Here is a 13,970-nt window from a genome sequence, read left to right on the forward strand (position 1 = left end):
TCTTTGGTTCTTCTCTGTCCACAGGAGCAAGACCTTGCAGGTCAGGGGTGAGGAACAACACCACAACCAAACAAACGACACAAGCTTTTATCAGAGAAACATGTGACTCGCTCGTATCTGCTCTCCCATATGTTTTGTGGTGTATTTACCTGCCCCCATGACATAACATGTAGAAACAAAAGAGGTGGATTTATATTTGATCTATACACAAACTGCTGGAGGGATGGAACAGCGCAGCCGCAAGCAGTCATGGTGCAATTATCCATAGGACTCCCCTCACAAACCTTGATCTTTTGCCCCTTTCTTTGGCCATCCTGCCCACAACTACCTCGTTCACATGTTTGAGGCATGCCAGCTCTACTCACAGAGCAGCCACAATTTTTTACCCTTGTTAGACTATGTGCAGCCTTCTGAGTTTCACAGCTTTTTAAGATGTTCTAAAGGCACTGGGTATAAAGTACTACAGATGGAGGAGCATTGAAACACTACTGGGGAAGTTCTTATTGACTTAAATCTTAAAAACATTTAATTGGGGACATGTTTCATTTTGGATTGATTCCTTTGATGTCCTGAACAGATGATCAACTACCCAGGAACTAAGCTATGGCCATGAAATCTACTTGTAGAGATTTACCAAAGAGATGGCAGATGAAGTGAGAGAGGTCTTTGGGCCTGAAGATGGGAAGTGCAATTTTGTAAACTTGAATTACTGGGAAAACAGAAATCCCCAGGCACCAAAAAGAACAGTTTCAATCTTCTCCAACTAACAATAGGATGCTCTCCTTTCAGCAGGCATTCACTTGAGAACAAGCAAGTAAAAAAAATCCTGCCAAGAGGTTTCTAGCTTTTCTGACTTTGTGAGCAGCCCTAAGTCAAGCTCTGCCTTTATCAGGCCACGGTTCATACTATCACAGGGAATGACTTTACACCACAGCTTACATGAAAAATATGCCCCAACTGCATCCCCATGGAAGAAAGCAGCCTCAAGTAACTCCCCACCCTCACCTACCTCCCCTTGACTATGTAACCTGAATGGTCTGTGTGCCAAAAAATAACCTCATCACTCACTCTAAGTGACTGAAATACAGCTAGGGGCAGCAGAAAGGATATCTGAAAAGTTAGAAGTTTCCTGCATTTAGCTCACAGATGCTGTAACACTGAAGCCTAATTACAGACCACCTAAAAACATACACCCTTTGCAGCTTAGAGTCAACAGAAGTCACTCACCACACACAAGATCAGAACACGAAGGCTAGGAGTCCTAGAGTAAGCTTGACTCGCACAAGCTTGTACTGGCTACCACACACCATTCCTTCACAGCTCGGCTGCTTTCCTGGTCGTGACCAGGGACTGCAGATAAGTCGAACCTTCCCATGATCTTCAGAGGTGTTCACAGCAAGAGCACTCGGCTCTTGTGCACTTCCGGTAGCTAAGGGTCAGAAATCAAATCCTTCCCTTTGACATTGTTCTAAAGGCATGAATTAACCTATCACCCCTTCCTCAAGTCATGAGATTAGCTTGAAAATAATATTGTCATGTGTTTGTTTGCCTCCAGCATTAGATGTTCAGATTACCATTTTTAACTTTCTCTACAACTGCTTATTTGAAAGAAAAGAGACAGGAAACCAGGATTCTTGTGTGGCTAATATACATCAAGCTGATGCTTTAAGAAAAACAGCAGCCATCATGAGAGTTGGCAACTCTCAAATCACTGGGTATGGAGGAAAGAATATTAAGCAGCTACCATCAATCTATCTAGATCCAGGAAGTGAGCCATGAAATGCTGACAGAGGGGAATATCTGGTCTGACAATGACGGTATATTTATCTTTTAAATGAAGAATAATGGAGTTACACTGAAGAGACTCATTTTAACTTTGCAACAGCAAAGTATCGCATCACCTTCGGGTGATAGCTGAGCCCCTCAGGGTAAGAGAATTTATTCTACCAGCTCTTCTAGAGACCACCATTTTACACAGTCACTCTAGCCTCAACAGCAGCACCAACAGAAGAGGAGTAGTGGAACTGGCAGCCTCCCACGGCAGCAGCAGCCCAGGCTGTCCATTCCCTTCCCATCCTCAGCTTCTGCTACATAGGGATAACACTAAGCCCTCACAAGAACATTGGGATTTGTAAATTTGGGGGATATTTTTTGAGAATAAAACCATCTTCACTTTGGTTTCTAGCACATTAGGCCTTGTGACTGGGAGTACAAGTAATGCACGCATGCACAGACCACCACATGACTGCACACAGGGTCCATACACTGGGACAGGGGCCACAATACCTGGGTACAGTTAACACTAAGCTGCACCCTTATCAGCCCTGGGATGTCTGAGCACACTTAGCTAAACCCAGACCAGGCTACTTTTCTACAGGCCACTATCAAAAAACCCAACAAACAAGCAAGCAAAACCCCAAAGCCACAAGGAGAAGATGACACAGACACTGAAATGTGATTAAAACCAGAGGCCACAGCTCAAGTTAGAAGAAAAACTGCAAGTGCATTTATAATTAAGGAAGCCAGAGAAGCTCAGTATTTCTGTGTAGCTATACACAGTCACCTATACCTTAGCTATATGCAAATCCTATACTAGGATCTCTGCCTCCTTTTTCTTCCCCCAGCAAGACCAGAGTCCAATCCAGGTAAGCTTTATTTCTGTTACTGCTTAAGATAGCCATAGATTTATTGTACCATCCCCCCACCTTTTCTACCTGAGGACTGGATCCCACCAACAAGAATTCACCCTCAAGTTCTGATAAACTCACCCATTTTTTTAGTTCACTACCTGTGGCCTGTCTGCTGGTGTTATGAAGAAAGCAAAAGATAAAAACCTCCAGAAAAACCAAGCAAATTCACTGCTTACAAGAAAAACTCCTTCTCAGGCTTGTTCAGAAGTACTGAAATCCCACCCTACTCACGAGACAACAAATACCTACTAAGTAAAGGCACAACAGCTGGTCCCAATATATAATTTTCTCCCACCTGCCCTCTAAATAGCACACAGCTGTAGTCAGACCTCCAGACAGCCAAACCCTCTTTTGCTTTAAAGGGCAGCAAACCAGCTCCCTGCCCTCAGCCAATGGGGCATTCAGATGCGTACAGCAGCCAGTTCACACTGGAATGTGGTCACTAAGAAAGGAGCTACAGCTGCTATGGTTTGATGCTACCATAGGAGCCTTCCAGCACATCCCTGGGGGTAGCAGAGCATTAGCAACCTGACTAGCAAAAAGTTGCCCTTCTATCTCCTTCAGAAGCTCTGAAAAATTTATGTATCTATTATTTTTACTATTAAGGAAAATAGGACTTTGTCTTAACAGCAGCCGAAAAATGCAGCAGCACACATTCAATCTGCACTGTTAGTTGACCCACCTCAGTTTCGTGGAATGAAAGAAAGTCTGAAAGAGCCCAGCCCAGGCAGCCAGCCATGCTGAGCCCAAAACACATGGGCTGTCAGTGTTTCTGTGCTGGGTCAAGCATGCAGATACATAGCGCGTGGTTCCTCATGCTGGGAGACTCTGGAGTGTTTTTTCCTATCTGTTGCTCTCTCCAGGGGCGCGCTTGGCAAGGAAGGTGTGAGGGCGGCAAACTCACTCACGACTTCTCAGCAAACTAAGGAGCCTTTAGTCTTCAGCAAAAATCAAAGCCCTGGCTTTGCTTCAGTTATGCATGGAGAGGGGGGTGCCTATAGAAAGGAATTAGAGCTTGAACACAGAGCAAAACCAGAGCATAGAAAAACCTTCAAATCCTGAAGTCGCATGACTGAGCTTTCCTAGGTACGCAGCAAGCACACTGCTGTGCCAGAGAGCTCGTTCCTGTCAGAGCAGCAGGCTCGTAAGTAATTTAAAGCAATAAAAAAAGAGCACGCCACGAAAAAGTATCTAAATTGAAATGAAGCAGCTGATATCAGAAAACTGTGCTGAGGTTTTAAGATTAGGCAAATGATAAACTGTAAGGGAGAGAGGCAATGGCAAGGAAGCCGCTTACCTTGATAACAAAACCCTTTCTGTTGACCTACGTAAGGAACAAGCCACCAGTAATTTAGAGAGGAAAATTTGTACTGTTTTACTCTGGTGGAAAGTGGAATTCAGAAGAAAATCCTTAAATCTTTCAGGACCAAAATGACTGGTTTTCTCCTGTAAAGCAGGAGAAGCAGCAGCTGCCACAAACTCTGCCGCAGTTTGCTTTTCAGAGAGCATTCAGAACTCGTTTCTGAAAGTTAGCTGTCACTCCTAAAAATCCTGACCACTAAAATCATTGCTGCTCTGGTAAAAAGCATTCTGGGCCACACAGGGGTCAGAAATAGGCAACAGCGATTGCCACAGAATTTGTTGTTCCAGAAACTTTATTCTTTGGGAGCCAGTGTTCATATTCCAGTGGTGCCTGAACCATTCTGTCTGATTCAATCGAGAAGAAAAATGCCCACTTTTTCACCTTATCTCATCTCCGGTATCCCAGAGAGAGAGGCTGATCGCGCATTAGCCAAATGCCACGGATGCAGGGAACAAGAAGAGTTTAGAGGGATTAGATGCAATGAAGCAAAACAGTATTTTCCAGTTCGCACTCCCCTCTCACAAACATGAGCATCAGCCCTGCGCCTGAGAAACGATTGCCGATAGCACGGGCACCTCAGGATGTCATTTGGCCTAATGGGGTTGGAAACGTTTATGGAGACGTGTCTGTAAGCGAGCTGAGGGGAACACAGGTCTCTTTCTTTCTGAGAAACCAGCGGCCAGGGAGGAGCAGGGGGAACAGCGTTACGAAGCCATCTTGCTAAAAGCCTGCATTTCACTATTTAATCCTCAATTATACGCGTGACTTCATGGTGGAAAGGTCGCCAGACAAAGTAGCTCAGTGAAGTGGGTCTGAAGGGAGGGATTGTGTGGCAAATCTCGGCTTTGCTCCGCCTGAATCGCTCACCTAAGGAGCACAGACGTGTCCTGCCCCAGCGAAGGGCCAGCCCGGCGCGGGCAGGAACAGTCCCGGCAGAAGAAAGGGCGCGGGGGAGAAGCTTCGCCTCACCTTCACCTCCCCCGGCACTAGCTCGGCACCCAGGCGAGGCGGGCGCCGGCGCTGGCCGAAGCCTCGCGCTCTGCCCGCGAACACGAAGCAGGAGCTGTCGGCAGCCGGCGGGCGGCTCACCGCCCGGCCCCTCGGGCACGGCCCGGCCGCGGGAGGTGCTGCCCGCTGCCCCCGAGCCCCAGGCGAAAGAGCTGGCCGCGGAGCTCGGGGCACGGCGGGACCCCCACGCGCTGCCCCTGAGGGGGGGTGGAGGGGGGCGGCCGGTACCCGCGCGGCGGGGCGGGGCCGGGCGGGGGCACGGGCGCGGCCCTCACGTGACCGGCCCGGCCCTGGCGCCGGCTGCCGCCGCCCCGCGCTCAGAGCCGCGCGGGGGTCGGAGAGATGCGGGCGGGCGCGCGGCGGCGCGCGGCGCTGCTGGTGCTGCTGTCGCTGTCGGCCTGGCAGCCGCCGCCGCGCGGAGCGCGCGCACAGCCCCTCGCCGTAGACGCAGGTAGGGACCGGCCGGGGGCGCGCGGGGCGGCGCGGGGCGGGGGGCGCTCGCACGCGGCGCGGTGCTCTGCTCCCCTCCCCGGGTGCGCAGCGGCTTGGGGACAGCGCTGCTGCAGCCCTGCCCGCGTCCCCCCCGAAAGGCAGATCGGCGCAAGGCGGGCACCCAGCGCGGAAGCTAAAGGCACGAGGCCGCGTAACCCCTGTGTACTCGATTTTCAGAGAACAGGACGGGCTGTGTCCTTTCTTCTTCGTCGGAGTTTCCTGACGGGTTTTTTACCCCGCAAGAGAGAAAGGACGGAGGAGTCGTCATCTATTTCATTATTATCCTGTACATGTTCTTGGCCGTGTCCATCGTGTGCGATGATTACTTCCTCCCTTCTCTAGAGATCATCAGCGAGTGTAAGTGGACAGCAGCAGGTCTCTCCTGCACAGCCAGGCGCGTTGATGCCAAACGTTCTCTTTAAAAAGCGTCAGTGCTCTGGAGACAAAACCGGGCTGAGTCTCCACACAGCCAGACTGAGGGGCAGTGTTGATACAACACACCAACGTCCCCCTCAAATCCCCGCTGCCCTTGCACTCTGGGCAGGTGTTATTTAAAGTTTGCTTTCCTTGCGCCTCAAGGGAAACCTTAAAACTTCCTTAGCATTAACTGAACTGATGCCATGGCTCTGGAGAAAGCAGTAGTATGTCCAGGTTAGTAGTAAAAAAAAAAAAAAAAAGGAGGGAGGGAACCAAGCCAAGAAACCAAAGCCTTGGTGTTGAAACGTGGTGACCAAGTACCGTGCTTGAGTTCCTGTGTTTCTCTCAGTCATGAGCAAGTATCAGGATGAGCTGCTGCTTACGTACTATAGGTATGACCCAGGCAGGAAAGGAACATCACAAATCAGCCTGCGTCAATTCCCCCAGCTTCAGCTGACCACTGAATTAAGAGATGGTCTTGACCAGGAGTTCAGCTGCACTGCCAAGAATTTTAAAAAAATCCCTAAGGAAACTCATCCCTGAACACTGGAAAATATCCTCTGGACCATAACACTTAGAGAAAATGTAAGCTTAAACATCACTGCAGAGCTGGCATTTTTTTATTGATGATAAATAAGCATTTGTCAGACTTTTTTCTGTAGCCAGACAGAAGTCCCTGTTCTTAGTGTGCAGAACTTGATCCACAGAGTGAGATGCATCTCAAGAGGCTGTCAACTTACCAGGTGAAAAATTTCATGAAACAGGTTCTTACACTGTCCATATGAAGTGAAAATGTGGTTTTAAGATAGTAGCACTGTTTTGAATTTAACTATTCTGGTGTGAGAAGACACAGTAGCATGGACTTCCCTGGAAGACAGACAGACTTGACACAGATCATGTAGCAGTACCACTATAGAGTCCAAGGAGCTTCTCCACAATTAATCGTCACATGAAACAAGAGTTAAGCCTGCATACATATGCCTACCTTACATTTTAAGTTCATGCTCTTTTGTGCTATCACTACACCTTTTCTGGGATTTAAATCAATTTATGTAATAGTTAGAAATAAATTAGCCCAATAAACAAGGCTATGTTTTCAATATATTACCACTTTCAAATCAATGTATAAACTGTAGGAAAGACAGCAAAGTGCATTCTGTTAAACCGTAGGCTACAGACTACTGCAGAACTATTTTTTTTAGCAATTCTTTTGCTCTACCATCAGGCCTTGGTCTCTCTCAGGATGTTGCTGGAGCAACTTTTATGGCTGCTGGAAGCTCTGCTCCAGAGCTCGTCACTGCTTTTCTAGGTAAGAGACACACGGTTTGACTCCTCAGAACCCATTACTCTTTTCCCTGCATGCCAAAACAAACGTACCAGTCATTTTCCTCCTTACAGGAGTCTTCGTGACCAAGGGAGATATCGGTGTCAGCACCATCCTCGGATCAGCAATCTATAATCTTCTTGGTATTTCTGCAGCTTGTGGGCTGTTTTCCAGCATGGTATGTATCAACTTTGACAGTTCTGCTCCTGAGAGCCAAATGGTTATCCTTTCTAATTTGCCAACAAAAGCCAAGAGAGACTTACTATGACAACTGTCAAGTTTATTATTTAGTAGCAAAACCAGCATGTAATCATTTTAAGATAACTTGCTATGAAAGTTTTTAAAAACACTAACTTGTTAAATATCATACTTAAGTCATTCCTAAGAATCTTAAATTTTTACAGAATATAGAAACAACATATTGATGCAGCATTTACAGCACTTAGTGAAAGTATCACAGACACGTTTAAGAAAAGTAAATGGATCTGTGGTCTGCAGGTTTCGAGGCTATCCTGCTGGCCGCTCTTTAGAGACTGCCTGGCATACACCGTTAGCGCAGCGGCGGTCCTTGCGATGATATCTGACAACAGAATCTACTGGTAAGAGCACAAGTAGTGTTGAATTCATGTTGACTGGAGATTAGCGAGACAGTATTTTGAAAAACAAACAAAAAACCCCAACCCCCCAAACTTCAAGTAGCCTGAACTGCCGTTCCCTAAGAGAAAGGAATGTCCTGTTGGCTTTAAAAAACACGGAAAGTCACAATGCTTGTAAAGATTGATACCCAAACATTCAAACCCTGCGTATTTCTGAAGTTTGATCTGCATAGGTGTGTCTGCACAGACTTCACAATTTTTATCATAATTATTTTGGCAAAGCAATTCAGTCTTCATAGTTTACTCCTTTTGAGCCTTTCCTTTAATAGCATCACTGTTAAGACAGAAAACATTTGTCTGCCAGAAGCAGATCATGGGTTCCTGATGTCTTACCTCTCTTCTGTCAACACAAACTCCTGTTACCTCAACAAGTCAGTCTGGTCCAGCACTAAGCCTCTGAAGTTTCTAACCCAAAATAGCATGTACCATTCCTGTTTAACCATCACACAAGCGCTCCATTCTGCAACCACCAGTAAGGTGTTCAATTGGCAAGATGCCCCAGAGAACATGCAGGGGAGGGGAATTAATCACACTGCTGAAAGACATGGAGACACTCATGAACTTCCACAACTCCAGCCATACAATTGCAGATAGATGCTTTTGTGTTTTCCTTCTGCTACTCATGCAAATTCTCTCTCTCCTTACACCAGCCATTTGAATGCATTAGGAAGTTGGGGGGGGTTACAATACATGTTATGTAAAAATCTATTTTTCATTCTAGGTATGAAAGTGCATCCTTATTATTGATATATGGGTGTTATATTCTGATACTATGTTTTGACATTAAAATCAACAAATACCTCATGAAAAAGTTCAGTCCCTGCTGTACGTGTTTTACAAAAGCTATGGAAGAGAACGCTGAGCAGCAGCCACTGGTTGGATGGAGGGAGGACAGTGGACCTCTAATCCGTCAACAGTCAAGGACAGACAGCGGAATTTTTCAAGATGAGCTGGACTACTCTCAACTTTCAACAAGCTTGCATGGGCTTGATCAAATCTCTGAAGGTACAAGTATTACTACTGTCACCTCCAGCACTCTGCATGCCCATTTCGTTCAGTTCTAGTAAAAGTAGATTTTGAGATACTAAGATTTTGTTCACCAAAGAACACCAGTATAACATTGAAGTAAATAGTTACTCTTCCCTGGGATTAAGCAGAATCGGAGTGGTTATATTTCTGTGAGGTTAGAAGCTAGAGGAGTGCTAGGATAGCGGCTCGTTTGGGTTGGGTTAGAACAGCAGACTTCCATCAGTGTTTGCTGTGCACATCTGAAACTTCCCAGCCACGCTGCCTGCAAAATGCAATCAGTTGAAAAGACACAGTGGTACTGTACAACAATGTACTGTTTTCTTATGACAATGGCAGGTTCATAGCCTCAAATAAGCTTTCTGCAGGAGTAAAGGAATAGCTGTGACATGGCCACAGATTGTTTCCTTTTCACTTAGGCAAAAAACCACCAGGTGGTACTTACTCTTCATAAACGTTTTGTGTAAACTTTTCTAGAAAAGGTCATTTTTCATCCACCCTACGTCACTAGGGGAGAACTGGTAATAAAGAACATCTGATCTCAGAGTTTTGTCCAGTGTGATGCAGGTGCTGGGCATTTAAATCTTTTTCCAGTATCCTCACAAGTAGAGGCCAGACTGTACACTATGGATTCAAACTCAATCCTACCATGTAAAATAGCTACTTTGTCTTCCAACAGATCGTCCAAGCGTCTTCACCATGCCTGAAGCAGATATGAAGAGAATTTTGTGGGTGTTATCCCTTCCTATTATTACACTACTCTATCTGACTATACCAGATTGCAGAAGACAGTTTTGGAGGAATTGGTTCATGGTGACATTTTTGATGTCAGCAGCGTGGATTTCTGCATTAACTTACATTCTTGTGTGGATGATAACAATAGCAGGTAGGTACCAAACGTGCTGCTGCTATACAGAATCGACCCATTGAGAATCGCTGAAAAAAAGAGTCGTCTTCCTGTAAAAAAAGCCTTTGGTGTAAAAAACCCCAACTACCAAACCACCAAAACCAATGTTTGACTGCTTAGTTTTTGCCACCTTCTTCCATCTAAGGAAAGACAGTTTAGAGTTTAGCTGCTTCAGGCTGCTTACCATCACATGAATAAGAATTTGTTTACATAGCTACTAAAAACAGCCTGTATTTAAAAGGACACAGCTTCATGAAGTGAAACAATTATACAGCAATAAACTTGTCAAGCTCAAGTCTGACAAAAATGGAACCCACCCAAACTGCTATCAAAGGTTCTGGGTTCCATAAAAGATCAATTTGGTTTTTTTTTTTTCCCCTAAAGCTATGTTTTTCTTAACACTATAGTAAGAGACTTGGCATTAAATTAACTGAAAAAAAACCCTCTCAAACTTTTGTACTACGTTATTTCAACAGTAGCATCATGTGTTTATTAAACATTCTTGATGTGTGTATCTCAAATCTGCATCACAAAGCGAAGCAGCAGAACTGCATTTAAATGAGAGGAGTATGAACTTGGTGTAAAAATATTCTCTTTAAAACATCTTAAGGTATTAAAGGTCTTCTCAATTCACTGTTGCTCCAGTCAGCTTGAGAAAAATCCAGTTTTTAATCATAAGAACAAGCAGAAAACAAATCTCTAAACAAGAAAGAAATGCTACAAAGTTTGCCATTTCCACATTATAGCTCACTAATCCTACTCAAGTATTCTGCTAGTTCAGCATCCTAAACTTATTTTCAACCTAAGTTCAATGAATAACTCCTTGTTCAGTGCAGAAACAGACCTACACAAACCTTTGAGAAATTACTAGTAGATCACTGGATAGAACACCCACCAGGTTCACTCCTTGGTCAAACAATTTTCCACTTGTATCTAAAGAGCAAGGGTTTACTGTCTGAAGGGTAGAAGCCTTTGAAACAAGATTCAAAGGAAAGTTATTGCTGTTCTACTAGACAAAGTACTAATTCATATGAAAGCCAGGTACACTGGAGATTCAAACAGCGTATTAATGTTAGTCCACTTTGAAGAGTCATCACAAGCAGCACTGGGGTCTCTGGCCCACTACTTCTAGGTCAGATATGTTCTATTTACACGTTAAAATGCTAAAAATTACACATACGTTATATTCAAGTCCAGGTTCTCAAGTCCAGGGTGACTCAGAGACTCTCTCATTGCATAACAAGTCTATCAATGTCACAAAGGTATCGTAGCTGGGGACTAAATTTTGATGGTTGAGAGCAAACCTAACTTAGTACACCTTTTTGTCACTAGCAAAGAAAATTTGACTACTTAGAGCAAGATATCACTACTGATACACAAATTAACTAGAAAGATAAAGACCATTCTCTCTTTATGGTCAGTTGCCAGGAAAAAACCCTACAGATTAAACAGAAGATACATTTAATAAAAAGAAAAATGAGATTCACCTGAGTTTAGATCCTATCTTAGAACCTTCAGAGGGCCAGAAACTACTGCTGTGTACATAAGACTGGTTCATTCCTTTTTCACCTTGGTTTGCATGGCACAAACCATTATTTTCCAGCCTGGGTGGTTTACAGAAGCTGATCTTTTTGGTCCCTCATCCTACAAATCTCTCATATTAGGAGTGGTGGAAGAATAAATAACAGTACAAATTCTGCAACGGGATCACATTAGTCCCTCTGAACCAACAAACAGTTTCAAATATGAATTTACTGGCCTCACCTAGACTAAGGTCGTATGTACTAGGCAAGCACTGCTGCCCTAACTTACAGATTACTGCCTCTTATCTTTAAGGAAACTGTTCTTACTAGTGTCAAAACACTGCATGAAATAATTTAAAAGATACTAAGATAAACCTTTTTGTTAATTAAAAGGTATGAAAAACTAAGTAATCTGACAACAGGCAGGAAATACTTCAGCAGACTAACTTTTGTGACTCACTGAACTGCTAAAAACAGTTCTGAAGATTTGAATCCCTGTATTTGAAGTGAGAAATTAATATGCTTACAGGGTACGAGGGGATAAAACAAAAGGCAGGGAAAAATAAGATGGTGTTTTAAGTAACAAAACTTAAACCAGTATTCATCTAAAGAATCTCAGACTTCTAAAGGATCAGTTGCACTTGCAACTCGTAAGAGATCTGCATTTTCATTCTTCTGAATCCAACAAAAGAACTTTCTAATTGGAGTGAAATGGTAAAGCCATGTAGTTACAACAGGACTGTAGTAATGATCTTAGTGACTCTTCTGAAGAAAACTCATGTGCGTTTTCCCTCCCCCTTTACAGAAGGTGATTAGAACTGCATCATGAGACTTCTGAGCACTAACAATAAGATGGCCAAAAATATAGAAAACTTCTATTTTCTAGACATTGAGGGGAGGAATAAATTATTAGATATTTTAAATTCTACTGTATTTGAAAGAAAAAATGTAACTGGTACCATCTTCATCACTGGAGACATTCCAGTCTTGTCTTAGAGGAACTTGTTAATATGGTTACTATAATTCCTTTTTTATTTGACTGAGGAACAAAGACAGGATGACATTTCTTTGTTGTTCTTGTTTTTTCACTACTTCTTAGTCCAGTCACTTTATATTTAGTCAAGTTAGCTGACAGATTCCTTTTGAAATTACGATTACTGATCCTTTTTCCAGCAAAACAAAATCCAAATCAATTTCTTTGGATGAAACTTAAAACATACTTGCATCTTCTGCCATTATTTGTCAACTGCAGGTGAAACACTGGGAATTCCAGAATCAGTAATGGGTCTCACATTACTAGCAGCAGGAACAAGTGTACCAGATACAGTTGCAAGTGTGCTGGTGGCTCAAAAAGGTAAAGATTTTACTACTCACATTCAATCCAATTGATGCATTTAAAAGGTATTACAAGAAAAAGAATTCTAGTCAACACTTCCAGAAATTCAAGCAGTAACTTCCAAATGTCACTCCAGATTCTAAAGCTTAAGTTTACCAATAATAAATAAATAGCTTACCTGAAGAAGCTGTGGCTCAGACATTAGAATACTTCTCTGAGATACTCTGGAGAAGTTTTTTTAGACTGGTTTGTTGTTGATCACGTGTTACAGTTTTGCAGCAAAACACAACTGTAGGTCTTGGTATTTTAAGCATGACTGGATTTTATAATAGCCTGTCTAGCTTATTTTAAGTGCAACTGTGCAGATGCTGGTGATTTAGGGAGACTTTCTTAATGCTTGTAGTACCCAAAACCATGGTCTGTAGAATCCTGACTATAGCTCTTTCAATGAAAAGCCTGAATGAAAAGGGTGCTCTGTGAGAAACTGAGGGCTGACAGTCTGTTCCTCCAAAACAGCCAGCAATTTCATACAATACAATTAAGCAGACTTACATGTATTTCTTCTTTTACAGGAAATGGAGATATGGCTATGTCTAACATTGTAGGATCCAATGTCTTTGATATGCTATGTTTGGGAATACCCTGGTTTATAAAAACTGCCTTCATAAATACATCAGGACCCATAGAAGTGAACAGCAGTGGTTTGACATACACAGCCATTTCTCTTATCTGTTCTGTTGTTTTTATTTTTCTAGCAGTTCACTTAAATGGCTGGAAGATAGATAAAAAATTGGGAGCAATTTGTCTTGTACTGTACTTAGTATTTACTACATTATCAATTTTATATGAACTTGGCATCATAGGGAACAATCCTACAAGAGTCTGTGGTAACTAGTTTTAATTGGTGATTCTACTGATGAAAAAAAATAAAAGGAGAGAATGACCAGTTTCTTCATTTAGCCAAAATAAAAAAAATAAAATCAAAACTCCTGTTGGGCTCTAAATCTTATTTACATAACTAAGCCATGTCATTAAAGTAATATTAAGTAGAACAAAAACATCACAGCCTAACTGGAGCCCTTTCTTTTAGAGTCAAGAATTACACTATGACTACAACACACACATAAAAACAAAATTCTGAAAAAAGACATCTAGTTTTTACATTACAATGTTGATACACGCTGGGGGAAGAAAAAAATAAAAATCAGAAAACACTAAACAAATCCCA

General features: G+C 43.1%; 1 protein-coding gene across 1 annotated transcript; it reads left to right on the top strand.

Annotated features, from left to right (window-relative positions):
* Positions 1-5,403: 5,403 nt before the first annotated feature.
* SLC24A5 (solute carrier family 24 member 5) lies at positions 5,404-13,956 on the top strand (the record flags this gene model as incomplete). The annotated part of the gene is made up of 9 exons (XM_084268326.1): positions 5,404-5,512; positions 5,731-5,910; positions 7,196-7,279; positions 7,369-7,472; positions 7,793-7,893; positions 8,672-8,955; positions 9,656-9,862; positions 12,659-12,760; positions 13,315-13,956. 9 exons carry the CDS (start codon positions 5,404-5,406, stop codon positions 13,635-13,637), a joined length of 1,494 nt encoding a protein of 497 aa, XP_084124452.1. The 3' UTR covers positions 13,638-13,956.
* Positions 13,957-13,970: the final 14 nt, after the last annotated feature.

Source organism: Gallinula chloropus (assembly GCF_964237585.1).
Source record: "Gallinula chloropus genome assembly, chromosome: 9".
In the NCBI taxonomy this organism is placed as follows: domain Eukaryota; kingdom Metazoa; phylum Chordata; class Aves; order Gruiformes; family Rallidae; genus Gallinula; species Gallinula chloropus.